At 56.0% G+C, this 19,948-nt stretch overlaps 1 protein-coding gene across 1 annotated transcript in view; it reads right to left on the bottom strand.

The window, feature by feature from the left end:
* Positions 1-19,948, bottom strand: part of LOC139240329 (C-X-C chemokine receptor type 3-like) — a 57,287-nt gene that overhangs the window by 31,656 nt on the left and 5,683 nt on the right. Inside the window, exon 2 of the mRNA XM_070868801.1 lies at positions 10,937-11,203. Within this exon, the coding sequence (XP_070724902.1) occupies positions 10,937-11,203 (267 nt within the window). The remainder of the gene's footprint in view (positions 1-10,936; positions 11,204-19,948) is intronic.

Here is a 19,948-nt window from a genome sequence, read left to right as displayed (position 1 = left end):
CACTCCCCCCCTGCTCTTTCCCCACAGCCCCAGCACATTTCCCCTTCCAGTATTTACCCAATTCCCCCGTTTGAAAGTCACTAATGACCCTGCTCCGACCGACCTTTCAAGCAGCGCGTTCCCGATCACAACAACTCGCTGCGTACAAACATTCTGCTCATCTCCCCCTCGGGTTCCTTACCGATTATCGTCAATCTGTGTCCCTCTGGTTACCCACCCTCCTGCCCTGGGGAACAGTTCCTCCTGATTTACTCCATCAAAACCCCTTGTGATTCTGAACACCTCGATCAAATCTCCTCTCAACCTTCTCTGCTCCGAGGAGAACAACCCCAGCTTCTCCAGTCTCTCCCCGTCACTGAAGTCCCACATCCCCCGGGACCATTCTGGTGAATCATTCAATCACCGTGATTTACGGCATGGGAGGAGGGCCATTCGGCCCATCGTGTCCGTGCCGGCCGACCAAGAGCTACCCAGCCTAATCCCACTTTCCCGCTCTGGGTCTGTAGCCCTGTAGGTTACGGCACTTTAGGTGCACATCCAGGTACTTTTTAAATGTGGTGAGGGTTTCTGCCTCTACCACGCTTTCAGGCAGTGAGTTCCAGACCCCCATCACATCTCTGAGTGAAGACATTTCCCCTCAAATCCCCTCTAAACCTCCCCTCAATTACTTTCAATCTATGCCACCTGGTTATTGACCCCTCTGCCAAGGGAAACAGGTCCTTCCGATCCACTCTATCCAGGCCCCTCATCATGTTATACACCTCAATCAGGTCTCCCCTCAGCCTCCTCTGTTCCAAAGAAAACAACCCCAGCCGATCCAATCTTTCCTCAATCGCTAAAATTCTCCTGTCCCAGCAACATCCTGGTAAATCTCCTCTGCACCCTCTCCAGTGCAATCACATCTTTCCTGTAATGTGGTGACCAGAACTGCACGCAGTACTCCAGCTGTGGCCTAACCAGTGTTTTATACAGTTCAAGCATAACCTCCCCTGTTCTTGTATTCTATGCCTCCCCTTAACCTTCTCTGCTCCAAGGAGAACAACCCCAGCTTCTCCAGACTCCCCACGTCACTGAAGTCCCACATCCCCCGGGACCATTCTGGTCAATCTCCGCATCATTCAGATAATGGTTTGAGAATTGGAATTGGTTAAACCGAGGCCCCGTCTGCCCTCTCAGAAGAGCAGGGTGAGTTCTCCCCGGTGTCCTGGGGCCAATATTTACCCCTCGATCAAAATCACTAAAACAGATGATCTGGGTCATTATCACATCGCTGTGTGTGGGAGCTTGCTGTGCACAAATTGCCTGCCGCGTTTCCCACAATACAACAGTGACCGCACTCCAAAAGTACTTCATTGGCCGTGAAACGCTTTGGGACGTCCGGTGGTTGTAAAGGACGTGATATTGCACGGGATTCCGTCGGCTATACGGCCCAGAAACAGGCCGTTCGGCCCAACCAGTCCAGGCCGGCGTTTATGCTCCACTCGAGTCCCCTCCCGTCTTTCCCCATCTAACTCTATCAGCATAACCCTCTATTCCCTTCTCCCTCATATACTTGTCCAGCCATCCCTTAAAAATGCATCTTTTTTCTTTTCTCTTGTTGGAGGCAGTTGGGCGGGCTATTTGGCCGTGGATGCCATCGCTGTGGCCGTCCCTGGGGCGGGATCACAGGCGGTGTTCGTTGGCGGGCTAGTTGAGCACCGAAAGTGGCACGGTCAATCGCGCCCTCGCCCGGATCCGCGACCCCTGACACCTCCCCGGGCAAGGGTCACCGCGTGCTAGTCAATGCAGACTGACCCACGGGGCTACCGAGGGCAGGTTGAAGTGTCCCTGATGGCCGGTCCCACTAACGGTCGACCCCCCCCTACCTCAACCCCACTTTCCCGCCCGATCCCTCGATTCCCCGAGAGTCCAAATATCTCTCGATCTCAGCCTTGACTATACTCAACGACTGAGCCTCCCCAGCCCTCTGGGGCAGAGAATTCCAAAGATTCACCCCCCCTCTGAGTGAAGAAATTCTTCCTCATCTCACTCCTCAATGGCCGACCCCTTATCCTGAGACTGTGTGACCCCTGGTTCTAGACTCCCCAGCCCCGGGGGGGAAACACCCTCCCTGTATCTACCCTGTCGAGCCCCCTCAGAATCTACTATGTTTCAATGGGATCACCTCTCATTCTTCTAAAGTCCAGAAGGTATAGGCCCAGTCTACTCAATCTCTCCTCATAACACCACCCTCTTATCATTGGACTCAGCCTGGTGATCCTAGATATGAGTTGAAGGTGGGGTTGAGAGAGAAGGAGAGAAGGTGGGTCGGAGGGATTGAGGGAGAAGGTAGGTTGGAGGGGTTTAGGGAGAAGGTGGGTCGGAGGGATTGAGGGATATGGGAAGAAGGTGGGTCAGAGGGATTGAGGGAGAAGGTGGGTCAAAGGGGTTGAGGGAGAAGGTGGGTCGGAGGGATTGAGGGAGAAGGTAGGTCGGAGGGGTTTAGGGAGAAGATGGGTCGGAGGGATTGAGGGATATGGGAAGAAGGTGGGTCAGAGGGATTGAGGGAGAAGGTGGGTCAAAGGGGTTGAGGGAGAAGGTGGGTCGGAGGGATTGAGGGCTATGGGGAGAAGGTGGGTCGGAGGGATTGAGGGAGAAGGTGGGTCAGAGGGATTGAGGGAGAAGGTGGGTCGGAGGGATTGAGGGATATGGGGAGAAGGTGGGTCGGAGGGATTGAGGGAGAAGGTGGGTCAGAGGGATTGAGGGAGAAGGTGGGTCGGAGGGATTGAGGGAGAAGGTGGGTCAGAGGGATTGAGGGAGAAGGTGGGTCGGAGGGATTGAGGGAGAAGGTGGGTCAGAGGGATTGAGGGAGAAGGTGGGTCAGAGGGATTGAGGGAGAAGGTGGGTCGGAGGGATTGAGGGAGAAGGTGGGTCAGAGGGATTGAGGGAGAAGGTGGGTCGGAGGGATTGAGGGAGAAGGTGGGTCGGAGGGATTGAGGGATATGGGGAGAAGGTGGGTCAGAGGGATTGAGGGAGAAGGTGGGTCAGAGAGGTTGAGGGAGAAGATGGGTCGGAGGGATTGAGGGCTATGGGGAGAAGGTGGGTCGGAGGGATTGAGGGATATGGGGAGAAGGTGGGTCAGAGGGATTGAGGGAGAAGGTGGGTCAGAGGGATTGAGGGAGAAGGTGGGTCGGAGGGATTGAGGGAGAAGATGGGTCGGAGGGATTGAGGGAGAAGATGGGTCGGAGGGGTTGAGGGAGAAGGTGGGTCAGAGGGATTGAGGGATATGGGGAGAAGGTGGGTCGGAGGAATTGAGGGAGAAGGTGGGTCGGAAGGATTGAGGGAGAAGGTGGGTTGGAGGGATTGAGGGAGATGGGGAGAAGGTGGGTCAGAGGAGTTGAGGGAAATGGGGAGTAGGTGAAATTGAGGGATCTGGGGAGAAGGTGAGATTGAGGAGAGATGGGGCGAGGGTGGGTCGGTGAGATTGAGGGAGATGGGGCGAGGGTGGGTCGGTGAGATTGAGGGAGCTGGGGAGAAGGTGAGATTGAGGGAGATGGGGCGAGGGTTTCAATTTGCTGCTCAGGCTCCAGTACCGAGGGAAGGGACCGTGTATCGTGTGGACAGCAATTGATGCCGTGATGAAATGGTATTAATTGACTGAAACACATTGGCGGGGGGGTAAATAAATATTAGCCAAAATGAAACAATGGCAAGTACAGTCATTGTGAAATCCCCAAACCGTTACATGAGCACTTTCGGAGCTCTTGTACAATTAATTCAGATCTGTAGTTCATTTTCACTCAATTATTTCCCTTGGGTTATGGTTTGGACACAAAAGGAAACATTTGCGAAATTTTAATTCTGTTGCGTGGCAGTGCGAGTAACACAGGGAGAAAATAATTGCTTTGTAAAAGAATTCTCCGAAAAAGTTGCAAATTTTACATAAGAAAGAAACAGAAACGTAGAAATTTACAGGGCAGAGGGAGGCCATTCCGGCCCATCGTGTCTGCCCCGGCCGACAAAGAGCCGCACGGCCCTCGGTCAGCAGCCCTGAAGGTTACAGATAAACCTACGAACAATGAACAATGGCGGAAAGGCAAAGAGCACCCAGCCCAACCAGTCCGCCCCACACAACTGTGACACCCCTTACACTGAAACATTCGACACTCCATCCCAACCAGAGCCATGCGATCTCCTGGGAGAGGCAAAAACCAGATAAATACCCAGGCCAATTGGGGAAAAAATCTGGGGAAATTCCTCTCCGACCCGAAACTAGTCCAGGAGATCACTCCGACAGTGCGGCGCTCCCTCAGTACTGCCCCTCCGACAGTGCGGCGCTCCCTCAGTACTGCCCCTCCGACAGTGCAGTCGCTCCCTCAGTACTGCCCCTCCGTCAGTGCGGCGCTCCCTCAGCACTGCCCCTCCGACAGCGCAGTCGCTCCCTCAGCACTGCCCCTCCGACAGCACAGTCACTCCCTCAGCTCTGCCCCTCCGACAGCACAGTCGCTCCCTCAGCACTGCACCTCCCTCAGCACTGCCCCTCCGACAGCACAGTCGCTCCCTCAGCACTGCCCCTCCCTCAGCACTGCCCCTCCGACAGCACAGTCGCTCCCTCAGCACTGCCCCTCCGACAGCGCAGTCGCTCCCTCAGCACTGCCCCTCCGTCAGCACAGTCACTCCCTCAGCACTGCCCCTCCGACAGCACAGTCCCTCCCTCAGCACTGCCCCTCCGTCAGCACAGTCACTCCCTCAGCACTGCCCCTCCGACAGCGCAGTCGCTCCCTCAGCACTGCCCCTCCGACAGCACAGTCGCTCCCTCAGCACTGCCCCTCCGACAGCGCAGTCGCTCCCTCAGCACTGCCCCTCCGACAGCGCAGTCGCTCCCTCAGCACTGCCCCTCCGACAGCGCAGTCGCTCCCTCAGCACTGCCCCTCCGACAGCGCAGTCGCTCCCTCAGCACTGCCCCTCCGTCAGCACAGTCGCTCCCTCAGCACTGCCCCTCCGACAGCACAGTCGCTCCCTCAGCACTGCCCCTCCGACAGCACAGTCGCTCCCTCAGTACAGCACTGGAGTGTCAGCCTAGATTGTTGTGGGCAAGCTCCTGGAGTGGGACTATGAACCCACAACCTTCTGACTCGGGGGCGAGAATGCTGCCCACTGAGCCACGGCTGGCACTAAGACGACGATCGTATTTAAAAATTACCAGTCAAGTGAGAGAGTTTTGGTACTTACTATTGCATAATACTTGGAACCATCGTAATATGCCATTGATGGGAGCACGAGCTATTTTTTCTCCTAGTTACAATACTGCTGCTTTGTGAAGTGAATGAGAGAGCAGGAAATAGCAACCATTTGCTCGCTCAGTATCAGGCTGGCCAAGGAATGGTGGTATCTGCATACGGTGTGGTTAAGAAGCAGACTTGGGTGAGAATTGATTTGATGTGACGCCGTCTCCTTGCAGCTGAAAGAAAAGACTGATTTGCATTATTTTATCACCATTATGGGCGGTCCCTCGAAACGAGGATGACCTGTTCCACGCCAAAAAGGGATGAGTTTAATGGTGTTTCACTGAAGGAGCTAATATTCCAGTCCTGAACTACATCCTGAAGGGTGGAAGATGTCTGTGGGTGGATTGTTTTAACGTGGGGTGACCGTTGTACACCAGCCACCACACGGGGCTTGACAGAGCGAGGTCTCGGTCCAGTGGCGAGGGTTAACCAGGACGACTGGAGACCAGTTCTGCTGCACGGGCCCAGTGCGCACACACATATCGCACACAGTGTGGGCTGGCCCCGTGCTGTCCCTGGGCCCTCGCCTCTCCTGGGCCCCGATCACGTCCCTCTCCAGTCTCTCGCCCCGAATGCGCTTCAGTCAGCCGTCGCCCTCCTGCAGCAACACGCACTGCCCCCTGCAATGGCCCCGGCCTGCCGATGGTCTTGTAGGGCCAGGACTGCGCCAATGTTTGTGATATAGGGAAACGCGGCAGCCAATTTGCGCACAGCGAGCTCCCACACACAGCAATGTGATAATGAGCAGGTAATTTCGGCCCCTCTGACAGTGCGGCGCTCCCTCAGTACTGTCCCTCCGACAGTGCGGCACTCCCTCAGTACTGTCCCTCCGACAGTGCGGCACTCCCTCAGTACTGCCCCTCCAACAGTGCGGCGCTCCCTCAGTACTGTCCCTCCGACAGTGCGGCACTCCCTCAGTACTGTCCCTCCGACAGTGCGGCACTCCCTCAGTACTGTCCCTCCGACAGTGCGGCGCTCCCTCAGTACTGCCCCTCCGACAGTGCAGCGCTCCCTCAGTACTGTCCCTCCGACAGTGTGGCCCTCCCTCAGTACTGCCCCTCCGACAGTGCAGCGCTCCCTCAGTACTGTCCCTCCGACAGTGCGGCGCTCCCTCAGTACTGCCCCTCCGACAGTGTGGCGCTCCCTCAGTACTGCCCCTCCGACAGTACGGCACTCCCTCAGTACTGCCCCTCTGACAGTGCGGCGCTCCCTCAGTACTGCCCCTCAAACAGCGCAGTACGGCACTCCCTCAGTACTGCCCCTCCGACAGTGCGGCACTCCCTCAGTACTGCCCCTCCGACAGTGCGGTGCTCCGTCAGTACCGCCCCCTCCGACAGTGCGGCGCTCCCTCAGTACTGCCCCTCCGACAGTACGGTGCTCCCTCAGTACTGCCCCTCCGACAGTGCGGTGCTCCCTCAGTACCGCCCCCTCCGACAGTGCGGCACTCCCTCAGTACTGCACCTTGGACTGTGCGGTGCTCCCTCAGTACTGCCCCTCCGACAGTGCGGCGCTCCCTCAGTACTGCCCCTCTGACAGTGCGGCACTCCCTCAGTACTGCCCCTCCGACAGTGCGGCGCTCCCTCAGTACTGCCCCTCCGACAGTGCGGCACTCCCTCAGTACTGCACCTTGGACTGTGCGGTGCTCCCTCAGTACTGCCCATTCCGACAGTGCGGCGCTCCCTCAGTACTGCCCCTCCGACAGTGCGGCGCTCCCTCAGTACTGCCCCTCTGACAGCGCAGTATGGCACTCCCTCAGTATCGCCCCTCCGACAGTGCGGCACTCCCTCAGTATCGCCCCTCCGACAGTGCGGCGCTCCCTCAGTATCGCCCCTCCGACAGTGCGGCGCTCCCTCAGTATCGCCCCTCCGACAGTACGGCACTCCCTCAGTATCGCCCCTCCGACAGTACGCCGCTCCCTCAGTACTGCCCCTCCGACAGTACGGCGCTCCCTCAATACTGCCCCTCCGACAGTACAACGCTCCCTCAGTACTGCACTGGGAGCATGAGCCTGGATTTTGTGCTCCAGTTTCTGGAGTGGGACTTGAACCCACAACCTTCTGCCTTCTGACCACGGCAGATACTTGGTTTTTGATCCAGCTCAGTTGCATGTAAAATGGCCCCATCTTATGCGGTGATTCAATCGATAACGCCCAAATGGCCTTAATATTACTTGCGAAAATGAATGTAAACTCGACACGGCAAGCTGAGTGATCCTAATAATTCACCTGTGACTCTGTTACCTCCGGACACCCACTATTCCAACGTTCCCCCAGCTGGCCTCCCACATTCCCTCCTCCGTAACTATTAGCTCATCTAAAATTCTGCTGCCCCTGTGTCCTAACTCGCACCCAGTCCCGCTCACCCATCACCCGCTGTGCTCACTGCCCCCGTGTCCTAACTCGCACCGAGTCCCACTCACCCATCACCCCCTGTGCTCACTGCCCCGTGTCCTAACTCGCACCGAGTCCCACTCACCCATCACCCACTGTGCTCACTGCCCCGTGTCCTAACTCACACCGAGTCCCACTCACCCATCACCCCCTGTGCTCACTGCCCCGTGTCCTAACTCGCACCGAGTCCCACTCACCCATCACCCACTGTGCTCACTGCCCCCGTGTCCTAACTCGCACCGAGTCCCACTCACCCATCACCCGCTGTGTTCACTGACCTACATTGGCTCCCGGTCTGGCAACGCCTCGAATTTATAATTCTCACCCTGGTGTTCCGATCCCTCCATGGCCTCCTCTCCCCTTCCCCGGCAGTTCAGAGACGCAAGATCAGCCAGGGTTCCTGCCCCTAATTACTATCAGTAACCCTTCACTCGACTGCCCCAAACTGCTCCCCCCACATCCGTCCTAACCCCCGAGCCTCCCAGGCAGAGGAGAGGGTCGGAGTATCCCTCGCGATTCACATCGTGGTCAAATAGCCCGCCATTGACACTAAGCTCACGCAGATAGAAGGACTGACATCAGGAGAGAGCACTAGATGGACGGAACACGCAGACAATCAATTGCCACGACGGGGTGGAGAAGATCTATTCCTATCACACCTTGGAAAGGGCATCAAGGCTGTGCAGAGGGTGCAGAGGGAGACTGAAACATTGAAACATAGAAAATAGGTGCAGGAGTAGGCCATACGGCCCTTCGAGCCTGCACCACCATTCAATAAGATCATGGCTGATCATTCACCTCAGTACCCCTTTCCTGCTTTCTCTCCACACCCCTTGATCTCTTTAGCCGTAAGGGCCACATCTTACTCCCTTTTGAATATATCTAATGAATTGGCCTCAACAACTTTCTGTGGTAGAGAATTCCACAGGTTCACCACTCTCTGGGTGAAGAAGTTTCTCCTCATCTCGTTCCTAAATGGCTTCCCCCTTATCCTTCAACTGTGACCCCTGGTTCTGGACTTCCCCAACATCGGGAACATTCTTCCTGCATCTAACCTGTCTAAACCCGTCAGAATTTTATATGTTTCTATGAGATCCCCTCTCATCCTTCTAAATTCCAATGAATATAAGCCTAGTCGATCCAGTCTTTCTTAATATGTCAGTCCTGCCATCCCGGGAATCAGTCTGGTGAACCTGCGCTGCACTCCCTCAATAGCAAGAATGTCCTTCCTCAGATTAGGAGACCAAAACTGAACACAATATTCCAGGTGTGATCTCACCAAGGCCCTGTACAACTGCAGTAAGACCTCCCTGCTCCTATACTCAAACCCTCTCGCTATGAAGGCCAACATGCCATTTGCCGTCTTCACCGCCTGCTGTACCTGCATGCCAACTTTCAATGACTGATGTACCATGACACCCAGGTCTCATTGCGCCTCCCCTTTTCCTAAGGAGAGATTTGATCGAGGTGTTCAGAATCACGAGGGGGGTTTTGACGGAGTAAACCAGGAGGAACTGTTCCCAGGGGCAGGAGGGGGGGTAACCAGAGGGACACAGATTGACGATAATCGGTAAAGGACCCGAGGGGGAGATGAGGAGAATGTTTGTACGCAGCGAGTTGTTGTGATCGAGAACGCGCTGCCTGAAAGCTCGGTCGGAGCAGGTTCAATCGTGACTTTCAAACGGGGGAATTGGGTAAATATACTGGAAGGGGGAAATGTGCCGGGGCTGTGGGGAAAGAGCAGGGGGGGAGTGGGACTGATTGGATCGCTCTGTCACAGAGCCGGCACAGCACGGGCTCGATGGGCCGAATGGCCCTGCCTCGTGCTGGGCCAACCTGTGATCCTATCTCAGTGAGAGCAAAATGCTGCTATCTGTCACCGACTGCGCTGATTGAAGTACAAACGCTGCCTTATCTCCCATCGCTCACCCAGGCGATAGTCACCAGCTCTGTCTTTGAGGTTTCCCATATCGCTGTCAGACTGATAACGGCAGTCTCGCGATGATCTCCGCAGCAGATTGGTGGCTGGGAGATCTAATCACCAGAAAACACGCTATCAGACCTCGCAAGCCTTCTCTTCGAATCTCACTGAGGTCGCGAAAGGTGCTATAGGAATGCAATTCCTTCATTCTCTTTTTTTTCGGGGGGGAGGGGTGGGGTGGTGGGGCGTGCGGCAGGCTATTTGACCATGGATGGCATCGCAGTGGCCACCCTTGGAGCGAGGTCTCGGCCGAAGGCGGCACGGTCAATTGTAATGTGGGCAACGCGGCAGCCATTTTGTGCACAGCAAGCTCCCACAAACGCCAATGCGATAATGACCCAGAGCATCTGTTCTATACATATTATATGGACCATATACACCTCAAATAGCTGGAGAAATACCACCAGCGTAGCCTTCGGTCGCCTGAGGAAAAGAGTGTTCAAAGACCAGGCCCTCAAATCCGCCACCAGGCTCATGGTCTACAGGGCTGCGGTGATACCCGCCCTCCTGTATGGCTCAGAGACATGGACCGTGTACAGTAGACACCTCAAGTCGCTGGAGAAATATCACCAACGATGTCTCCGCAAGATCCGGCAAATCCCCTGGGAGGACAGACGCACCAACGTTAGCGTCCTCGACCAGGCCAACATCCCCAGCATTGAAGCACCGACCACACTCGACCAGCTCCGCTGGGCAGGGCCACATTGTCCGCATGGCCCCAGACACGAGACTCCCAAAGCAAGCGCTCTACTCGGAACTCCTTCACGGCAAGCGAGCCCCAGGTGGGCAGAGGAAACGTTACAAGGGACCACCCTCAAAGCCTCCCTGATAAAGTGCAACATCCCCACCGACACCTGGGAGTCCCTGGGCCCAAAGACCAGTCCGCCCTAAGTGGAGGAAGTGCATCCGGGAGGGCGCTGAGCACCTCGAGTCTCGTCGCCGAGAGCGTGCAGAAACCAAGCGCAGGCAGCGGAAGGAGCGTGCGGCAAACCAGTCCCACCCTCCCCTTCCCTCAACCACTGTCTGTCCCACCTGTGACAGGGACTTCAGCCGCCTAAGGACTCATTTTTAGAGTGGAAGCAAGTCTTCCTCGATTCCGAGGGCCTGCCGATGAATGAATGAATGCCTGAAAGGGCGGTGGGAGCAGATTCAATTTTACCTTTAAACGGGGCAATTGGATAACAAGGGGAAGAATTTGTAGCGCTGTGGGTGTTAGGGGGGGGTGGGTGGCGGGGGAGTGGGACTGATTTGGTCACAGGGCCGGCACAGCACGGGCTTGACGGGTTGATTGGCCTCACCCTGTGCGGTATGATACGACCGTGGTCAACAGTGGTCAAAAATATTAAACTCCCGCCTCGTTGAAGGATTATTAACATCAGCAGAAACAAACGGCGACCAACAGAATGAACACAGTTCAGTAGGATGTGAACACCAGCAGCGATAACAGCAGAATCCAAACTCTGCAGTCGCTTGTGAACTCGCTGGTGTTTCAACACGCTGAAAGAGTGAGTGAATCCCTTCCCACACTCAGAGCAGGTGAACGGCCTGGCCCCAGTGTGAACTCGCTGGTGTTTCAGCACGCTGAAAGAGTGAGTGAATCCCTTCCCACACTCAGAGCAGGTGAACGGCCTGGCGCCAGTGTGAACTCGCTGGTGTTTCAGCACGCTGAAAGAGTGAGTGAATCCCTTCCCACACTCAGAGCAGGTGAACGGCCTGGCCCCAGTGTGAGCTCGCTGGTGTTTCAGCACGCTGAAAGAGTGAGTGAATCCCTTCCCACACTCAGAGCAGGTGAACGGCCTGGCCCCAGTGTGAACTCGCTGGTGTTTCAGCACGCTGAAAGAGTGAGTGAATCCCTTCCCACACTCAGAGCAGGTGAACGGCCTGGCGCCAGTGTGAACTCGCTGGTGTTTCAGCACGCTGAAAGAGTGAGTGAATTCCTTCCCACACTCAGAGCAGGTGAACGGCCTGGCACCAGTGTGAACTCGCTGGTGTTTCAGCAGGCGGGTTGTGATTTGATATTTCAAATAACAGTGTGTTGATATTTAGGGCCCCAAGTTTCCACATGATTTTCTCCTGATTTTTAGGAGCAACTGGTGTCGAACGGAGTATCTTAGAAATCGGAATTCTCGCCATTTAGTTTGCTCCAGTTCTAGTCAGTTAGAACAGTTTCACTTTGGAACAGAATTTTCTTTTCAAAAGGGGGCGTGTCCGGCCACTGACGCCTGTCTTCAAAGTTTAAGCAGTGAAAACTTGCTCCAAACTAACTTAGAATGGAGTCAGTGAAGATTTTTCTACGCTTGAAAAAACCTTGTCGACACTTTAGAAAATCAGGCGTAGGTTACAAATCAGGCGTTGGGAATGGTGGGGGTTTAAAGGGAAGTTTACAAACATTAAACACTTCAGTTTTACAAATAAAGAGCCATCATCAATAATAAATAATAAATACATCAATAAATCAACCAATAAATCAATCAAAATAAATTGATAAGAAATAATTTTTAAAAAAATCAATAAATAAAACATTTTCTACTTACCGACTGCAGCACCGGGAGCCCTCCAACAGCATGCTGGGATACCCCCCCCCAGTGTGTCTCTGTCAGTGTCTCTATCTCTCTGTCTGTCTGTCTGTGTGTGTCTCTCATTCTCTGTCTGTCAGTGTCTGTGTGTCTGACAGCAAGGGGAGGGGGAGGGGGGGAGTAGAGAGAGGGAAGGGGGAGGGATGGAGGAGAAGGGGGAGGGATGGGGGAGAAGGGGGAGGGGGAGGGGGGGAGGAGGAGAAGGGGGAGGAGGGGGGGAGAAGGGGGAGGGGGGGAGGAGGAGAAGGGGAGGGGGGAGGGGGAAGAGGAGAAGGGGGGGAGGAGGAGAAGGGGGAGGGGGAGGGGGGAGGAGGAGAAGGGGGAGGGGGGAGGAGGAGAAGGGGGAGGGGGGATGAGGAGAAGGGGGAGGGAGAGGAGGAGAAGGGGAGGGGGGATGAGGAGAAGGGGTAGGGAGAGGAGGAGAAGGGGGAGGGGGAGGGGGAGGAGGAGGAGAAGGGGGAGGGGGGAGGAGGAGAAGGGGGGGAGGAGGAGAAGGGGAGTGGGAGGGGGGAGGAGGAGAATGGGGAGGGGGGAGGAGGAGAAGGGGGAGGGGGGAGGAGGAGAAGCGGGAGGGGGAGGGGGAGGAGGAGAAGGGAGGGAAAGGAGAAGGGGGGGAAAGGAGAAGGGGGAGTAAGGCTGAACGGGCCGGGCCTGAGACTTCGGGCAGGGCCCATCCCCAGCACCAGATTTACAGGTAGGTGGCGTTGGGTCGGGTCGGGATCGCGGGTCGGGTCGGGTCGGGGGGTGGTGGGAGGGAGGTCAGTTCGGTTCGGGTCGGGGGGAGGAAGGGAGAGGGAGGTCAGGTCGGGTCCAGTGGGGGTGGGGGTGGGGGAAGCGGGAGTCGGGTCGGTGTCGGGTCCGGTCCAGGGGCGGGGGGGCGGGAAGCGGGAGTCGAGTCGGGTCGGGAGGAAGCAGAAGCTGTGAGGCCATTCGGCCAGGGCTAGGGGGCTGCGTGCTTCGGGCTCCTCCCACACAGTTTTGGGTGCCTGAAGCTACTGCACATGCGTGCCCACTGTGGTGCGCATGTGCAGAGGTCCCGGCACTGTTTTCAGCGCAGGGACCTGGCTCCGCCCCCCACAGCTCGTGCTGCACCGCGCCCAGCTGCAAACGACCTGCAGGGAGCCGGAGAATCTGGAAGTTTTTTTTTTAGGCGCACTTTGTGGCGCAAAAAACGGGCGTCCAGGTCGGGACTGCGCCTTTCTAGGCGCGGCTCGAAACTTGGGCCCTTAGTGTCTCAAGATAAGAAGAGACGATTTGATGTCCTGTTTCTGAGTGGGGCGGAGGAGCGGCGAGAGATCGGGGCGGAGGAGCGGCGAGAGATCGGGGCGGAGGAGGGGCGAGAGATCGGGGCGGAGGAGCGGCGAGAGATCGGGGCGGAGGAGCGGCGAGAGATCGGGGTCCAGGAGCGGCGAGGGTTTGGGGCCCCGGGAGAGCCCAGGGCCCAGGGGCAGCTCGGGCCAGCCCACACTGGATAGCGGGAGCATGTGTGTACGCACTGGGTCAGTGCAGCAGAGCTGGTCTCCAGTCGTCCTGGTTAACCCTTGCCGCTGGACCGAGACCTCGCTCTGTCAAGCCCCGTGTGGTGGCTGGTGTACAACGGTCACCCCACGTTAAAACAATCCACCCACTGGCATCTTCCACCCTTCAGGATGTAGTTCGGGATCCGGAATATCAGGTCCCTCGTTGAAACACGTGTGAACTCATCCCTTTTTGGTGTCATCCTCGATACGAGGGACTGCCGAACGTTGCTGATACTTAAATACGAGTCAACAGTGGCCGTGAAATGAAGAGAAAGTAGAACAGCAGCAAATCCGAAGACGCAAAATGAAGAAGGGTTAAGAATGGATTTGTGCAACCCGCTGACTTTACACACCTCGCTGAAGTGATTCACACCTTCGTGTCGGTACCTGTGCTTGTGTGTGTGCAGCAGGAGCTGTCTTGAACTGATCACCCGGTGAGATTGCATAGCTTTTTTTCCTCTCTCTGCTGAGATGCGTATCTCGCCGGAGATACAGCCCCGCTGGGGTCTGATCTCGATCTGTGCACTGCCTTGTGTCTCTGCAGGTCTTGTGTGTTGTGGCAAGCTTCGATGTGTGGTCAGTGAAACAGAGAGAGAGAGAGAGAGAGAGACACAGCGATACCTGCACCATTCAAAGCTTTGTAAATGCACCCTCTGTGTGTGTGCTGTGAGTGTGTGCGTCTGAAAGACTTGCATTTTTATAGCGCCTTTCACGACCACCGGATGTCTCAAAGCGCTTCACAGTCAATGCAGTGTGGTCACCGTTGTAATGTGGGAAACACAGCAGGCAATGTGCGCACAGCAAGCTCCCACACACAGCAGTGTGATAATGACCACATACTCTGTTTTTTGTTATGTTGATTAAGAGATAAATATTGGCCGCAGGACACCGGGGAGAACTCCCTCCTGCTCTTCTTCCAAATATGCCGTGGGATCTTGGGACCTTGAGAGGGCAGACGGGGCCTCGGTTTAACATCTCATCCGAGATACGGCCCCTCCGACAGTGCGGCGCTCCCTCAGTTACGCCTCTCCGACAGAGCGGAGCTCCCTCAGCATTCCCCTCCGACAGTGCAGCACTCCCTCAGTACCGCCCCTCCGACACAGCGGCTCTCCCTCAGTTCTGCCCCTCCGACAGTGCGGCGCTCCCTCTGTACTGCCCCTCCGACAGTGTAGCACTCCCTCAGTACCGCCCCTCCGACAGTGCGGCGCTCCCTCAGTACTGCCCCTCCGACAGCGCAGTGCGGCACTCCCTCAGTACTGCCCCTCCGATAGTGCGGCGCTCCCTCAGTACTGCCCCTCCGACAGCGCAGTGCAGCACTCCCTCAGTACTGCCCCTCCGACAGCGCAGTGCGGCACTCCCTCAGTACTGCCCCTCCGACAGTGCGGCGCTCCCTCAGTACTGCCCCTCTGACTGCGCAGTGCGGCGCTCCCTCAGTACTGCCCCTCCGACAGCGCAGTGCGGCACTCCCTCAGTCCTGCACTAGCAGCGCCCGCATACATTTTTGTGCTCGAGTCTCTGGAGTGGGACTTGAACTCACAACCTTCTGACTCAGAGGTGAGTGTGCTGCCCACTGAGCCACAGCTGACATTATTTGCCAAGGCTTCTTCGGCAGCACCTCCCACACCCACGGCCGCTACCCGCCTAGAAGGACAAGGGCAGTAGGTCCATGGGAACACCCCACCCTCCACGTTCCCCTCCCAGTCACACACACACCATCCCTCGACTGGGAAATATATCGGCCGTTCCTTCATCGTGGCTGGGTCACAATCCTGGAACTCCCTCCCTAACAGCACTGTGGGAGCACCTTCACCACACGGACTGCAGCGGTTCAAGAAGGCGGCTCACCACCACCTTCACAAGTGGCGACGAGGGATGGGTAGGAACCCAAAATATGAATTTTCTGTTTACAGTGTGTCCCTGGGACTTTTTGTGTCAGCATTTACAGGTGATCCCCGGGGAGTGTGTCTGTTGGGCGGGACCAGGGTCTGTGGGGAACCGCCTCCTGTTCCTGTGTAACAGGCTCGAGGGGCTGAATGGGCCTCCTCCTGTTCCTGTGTAACAGGCTCGATGGGTTGAATGGGCCTCCTGCTGTTCCTGTGTAACAGGCTTAAGGGGTAGAATGGGCCTCCTCCTGTTCCTGTGTAACAGGCTCGAGGGGCTGAATGGGCCTCATCCTGTTCCTGTGTAACATGCTCGAGGGGCTGAATGGGCCTCCTCCTGTTCCTGTGTAACAGGCTCGATGGGTTGAATGGGCCTCCTGCTGTTCCTGTGTAACAGGCTTAAGGGGTAGAATGGGCCTCCTCCTGTTCCTGTGTAACAGGCTCGAGGGGCTGAATGGGCTTCCTCCTGTTCCTGTGTAACAGGCTCGAGGGGCTGAATGGGCCTCCTCCTGTTCCTGTGTAACAGGCTCGAGGGGCTGAATGGGCCTCCTCCTGTTCCTATGTAACAGGCTCGAGGGGCTGAATGGGCCTCCTCCTGTTCCTGTGTAACAGACTCGAGGGGCTGAATGGGCCTCCCCCTGTTCCTGTGTAACAGGCTCGAGGGGCTGAATGGGCCTCCTCCTGTTCCTGTGTAACAGGCTCGAGGGGCTGAATGGGCCTCCTCCTGTTCCTGTGTAACAGGCTCGAGGGGTTGAATGGGCCTCCTCCTGTTCCTGTGTAACAGGCTCGAGGGGCTGAATGGGCCTCCTCCTGTTCCTGTGTAACAGGCTCGAGGGGCTGAATGGGCCTCCTCCTGTTCCCATGGTAACAGTCTGGTTCAGCCTCAGACAGGAGTTGTGGAGAGGGATGGAGTCGGGGGCTGGGGAACGGATTTTGTGACGGGGAAATCTTGTTTTCCCCAGACCCTGGAGCACATCATTGAGCATTGCCCTCAGAGGTAAATCGTAGGCCACCCACAATTTATCCACGCTTTTACACAGGAGGCTTTAGCCTGGGTATCTGACTTAGATATCGACATTTTATTTAGTTTTATACTACTCTACGATAAAAAACGAAGAGGAACAGGTGGATACCATCGAGCCTGTTACACAGGATAAATGGCTCATTCTCTGGTTGGCAACAGATAACTAGTGGGCTTCCACAGGGATCAGTGCTGGGGCCTCAACTATTTACAATCTATATTAATGACTTGGATGAAGAGGCCGAGTGTAACGTAGCCAAGTTTGCTGATGATACAAAGCTGGGCAGGAAAGCAAGTTGTGAGGAGGACACAAAAAATCTGCAAAAGGACAGAGACAGGCTAAGTGAGTGGGCAAAAATTTGGCAGATGGAGCATAATGTGGGAAAGTGTGAGGTTATCCACTTTGGCAGAAAAAATAAAAAAGCAAATTATTATTTAAATGGAGACAAATTGCAAAGTGTTGCAGTACAGCGGGACCTGGGGGGGTCCTTGTGCATGAAACACAAAAAGTTAGTATGCAGGTACAGCAAGTGATCAGGAAGGCCAATGGAATGTTGCAAGGGGGCTGGAGTATAAAAGCGGGGAAGTCTTGCTACAACTGTACAGGGTATTGGTGAGGCCACACCTGGAGTACTGCGTGCAGTTTTGGTCCCCGTGTTTAAGGAGGGATATACGTGCATTGGAGGCAGTTCAGAGAAGGTTCACTCGGTTGATTCCTGAGATGAGGGGGTTGTCATATGAGGAAAGGTTGAGCAGGTTGGGCCTCTACTCATTGGAGTTTAGAAGAAAGAGAGGTGATCTTATTGAAACGTGTAAGATTCTAAGGGGACTCGACAGGGTAGATGCAGAGAGGATGTTTCCCCTCGTGAGGAAATCTAGAACTAGGGGCCATAGTCTCAGAATAAGGGGCCGCCCATTTAAGACGGAGATAAGGCGTGTTATGTATGCAATAAAGGTTTAAACTGTGCACTGTTGAACTAAACAAGGTACAACCTTGGCTCTGCTTTATTTCGGCCCAAAGTGCCTGACTCTCGAAATGGCTGGCCTTTTATACCAGAGCAGCACCATGTGCGTGCTGCTGATTGGCCTCCAACAGTGACGCCATCTGGTGGCTACAAACAGAATGTACACACACGGCAAGGAGGAATCCCTTCTCGTGAACCTGTGGAATTCTCTGCCCCGAGAGAGCTGGGTCATTGAATATATTTAAGGCGGAGATAGAGGGATCTTTGAGCGCTGAGGGAGTGAAGGGTTATGGGGAGCGGGCGGGGGAAGTGGAGCTGAGCCCATGAGCGGGTCGGCCGCGATCGTATTGAATGGCGGAGCAGGCTCGAGGGGCCGAATGGCCGACTCCTGCTCCTGTTTCCGGCAAATAGCCCACCGCCAATGAGCGGGGCAGCGCGGAAAAAGGGGATGCACGATGTTCAGGAAGTGTGGAGAGGGGGGAACGAGAATGGATCCTTCTCCCCTGCGCTCCCCGGCCCTCGCCTGCCTTAGTAACTGTGTCGGACCTAAGCGACAGAGGAAGAGGTACAGGGGTGGGGGCAGGGAGCGGTGTCGGGGGTGGGGGAGGGGGCAGATACGTCTCGAGTCAAACGACAAATGCTGACGGTTTGCAGAGAACAGAAATGCGATTAACCAAAAAAAAAGCCCAAAGTGTCTCGATTGCTCGAAGTTTCCATTCACCTAACCACGCACGCCCATCGGCAGAAAGAAAAGGTCTTTGAAGTTTCTAGATGACTTTTTTTAATTGAAGATCTTGTCTTTGATCTACTGAGAGGGCTGTCCCTGTACAGTTGTGTCTGGAGCGTGTGTGTGGGTTGGCGATATATTTTGGTTCCTGGGATGTGGGCATCGCTGTCAAAGCTGGCAATTATTGCCCATCCCCAAGTCAACCCTGTGCCAGCCGTGGCTAGGTGGGCAGCACTCTCTCTCGCCTCTGAGTCAGGAGGTTGTGGGCTCAAGTCCCCACTCCAGGGACGTGCGCAGGTAAATCTCGGCTGGCACTCCCCAGTGCAGTGCTGAGGGAGCACCGTACTGCGCTGTCGGGGGGGCAGTGCTGAGGGAGCACCGTACTGTCGGAGGGGCAGTGCTGAGGGAGCACCGTACTGCGCTGTCGGGGGGGCAGTGCTGAGGGAGCACCGTGCTGTCGGAGGGGCAGTGCTGAGGGAGCACCGCACTATCGGAGGGGCAGTACTGAGGGAGTGCCGTACTGTCAGAGGGGCAGTACTGAGGGAGCACCGCACTATCGGAGGGGCAGTGCTGAGGGAGTACCACACTGTCGGAGGGGCAGTGCTGAGGGAGCACCGCACTGTCGGAGGGGCAGTACTGAGGGAGCGCCACACTGTCGGAGGGGCAGTACTGAGGGAGTGCCGCACTGTCAGAGGGGCAGTACTGAGGGAGCACCGCACTGTCGGAGGGGCAGTACTGAGGGAGCGCCGTACTGTCGGAGGGGCAGTACTGAGGGAGTGCCACACTGTCGGAGGGGCAGTACTGAGGGAGCGCCGTACTGCGCTGTCGGAGGGACAGTACTGAGGGAGTGCCGTACTGCGCTGTCGGAGGGACAGTACTGAGGGAGCGCCGCACTGTCGGAGGGGCAGTACTGAGGGAGCGCCGCACTGTCGGTGGGGCAGTGCTGAGGGAGCGCCGCACTGTCGGAGGGGCAGTACTGAGGGAGCGCCGCACTGTTGGAGGGGCGGTACTGAGGGAGCGCCGCATTGTCGGAAACACTTATCTTTCAACCAACATCACAAAGAAAACTTATCTGGTGAGGTTATCAGATTAAGTGATTATCACATCGGTGTCTGAGTTGCTTTGATACGAGGATGTGCTTTCTCAACCATATCTGTTTATTTTCATGGTATCATGCAGAAAGAGGCCTTTCGGCCCATCGTGCCTGTGCCGGCTCTGAGAAAGTCTCACTCCCAACCCACCCTGATCTTTCTCCATAGCCCTGCAAATATTGATCAAATCCTCCCTTGTGAAAGTTAAGATTGAATCTGTGTTCACGGCCCTTTTCAGACAGTGGCTTGCAGAACACGGCACCAATTGGTGTGCGAGCTATCGGTGCCTGTTGTTGTGTTTATATTAGCATTTAATGGTCAAAGGTCTGTGACCACGGACAGGCCCAATACCCTGAGAAAGCTTGCCGATCGGAACGAGTGGCTCGAAGCCCTGTTATTGCTGTGTTCACAGGAAGTCACTTCACACTCGCTCGGCCCCCCCCCTCACCCCCTCCCCTGGGTGTGGTCTCGAGCTCTTTTGATGCCTGTTCCACCAAACAAACAGGTGTTGTAACATCTGGCAGGGCGCT

Source organism: Pristiophorus japonicus, chromosome 31 (assembly GCF_044704955.1).
Source record: "Pristiophorus japonicus isolate sPriJap1 chromosome 31, sPriJap1.hap1, whole genome shotgun sequence".
In the NCBI taxonomy this organism is placed as follows: Eukaryota; Metazoa; Chordata; class Chondrichthyes; family Pristiophoridae; genus Pristiophorus; species Pristiophorus japonicus.
This window is presented reverse-complemented; position numbering and strand designations above follow the sequence as displayed.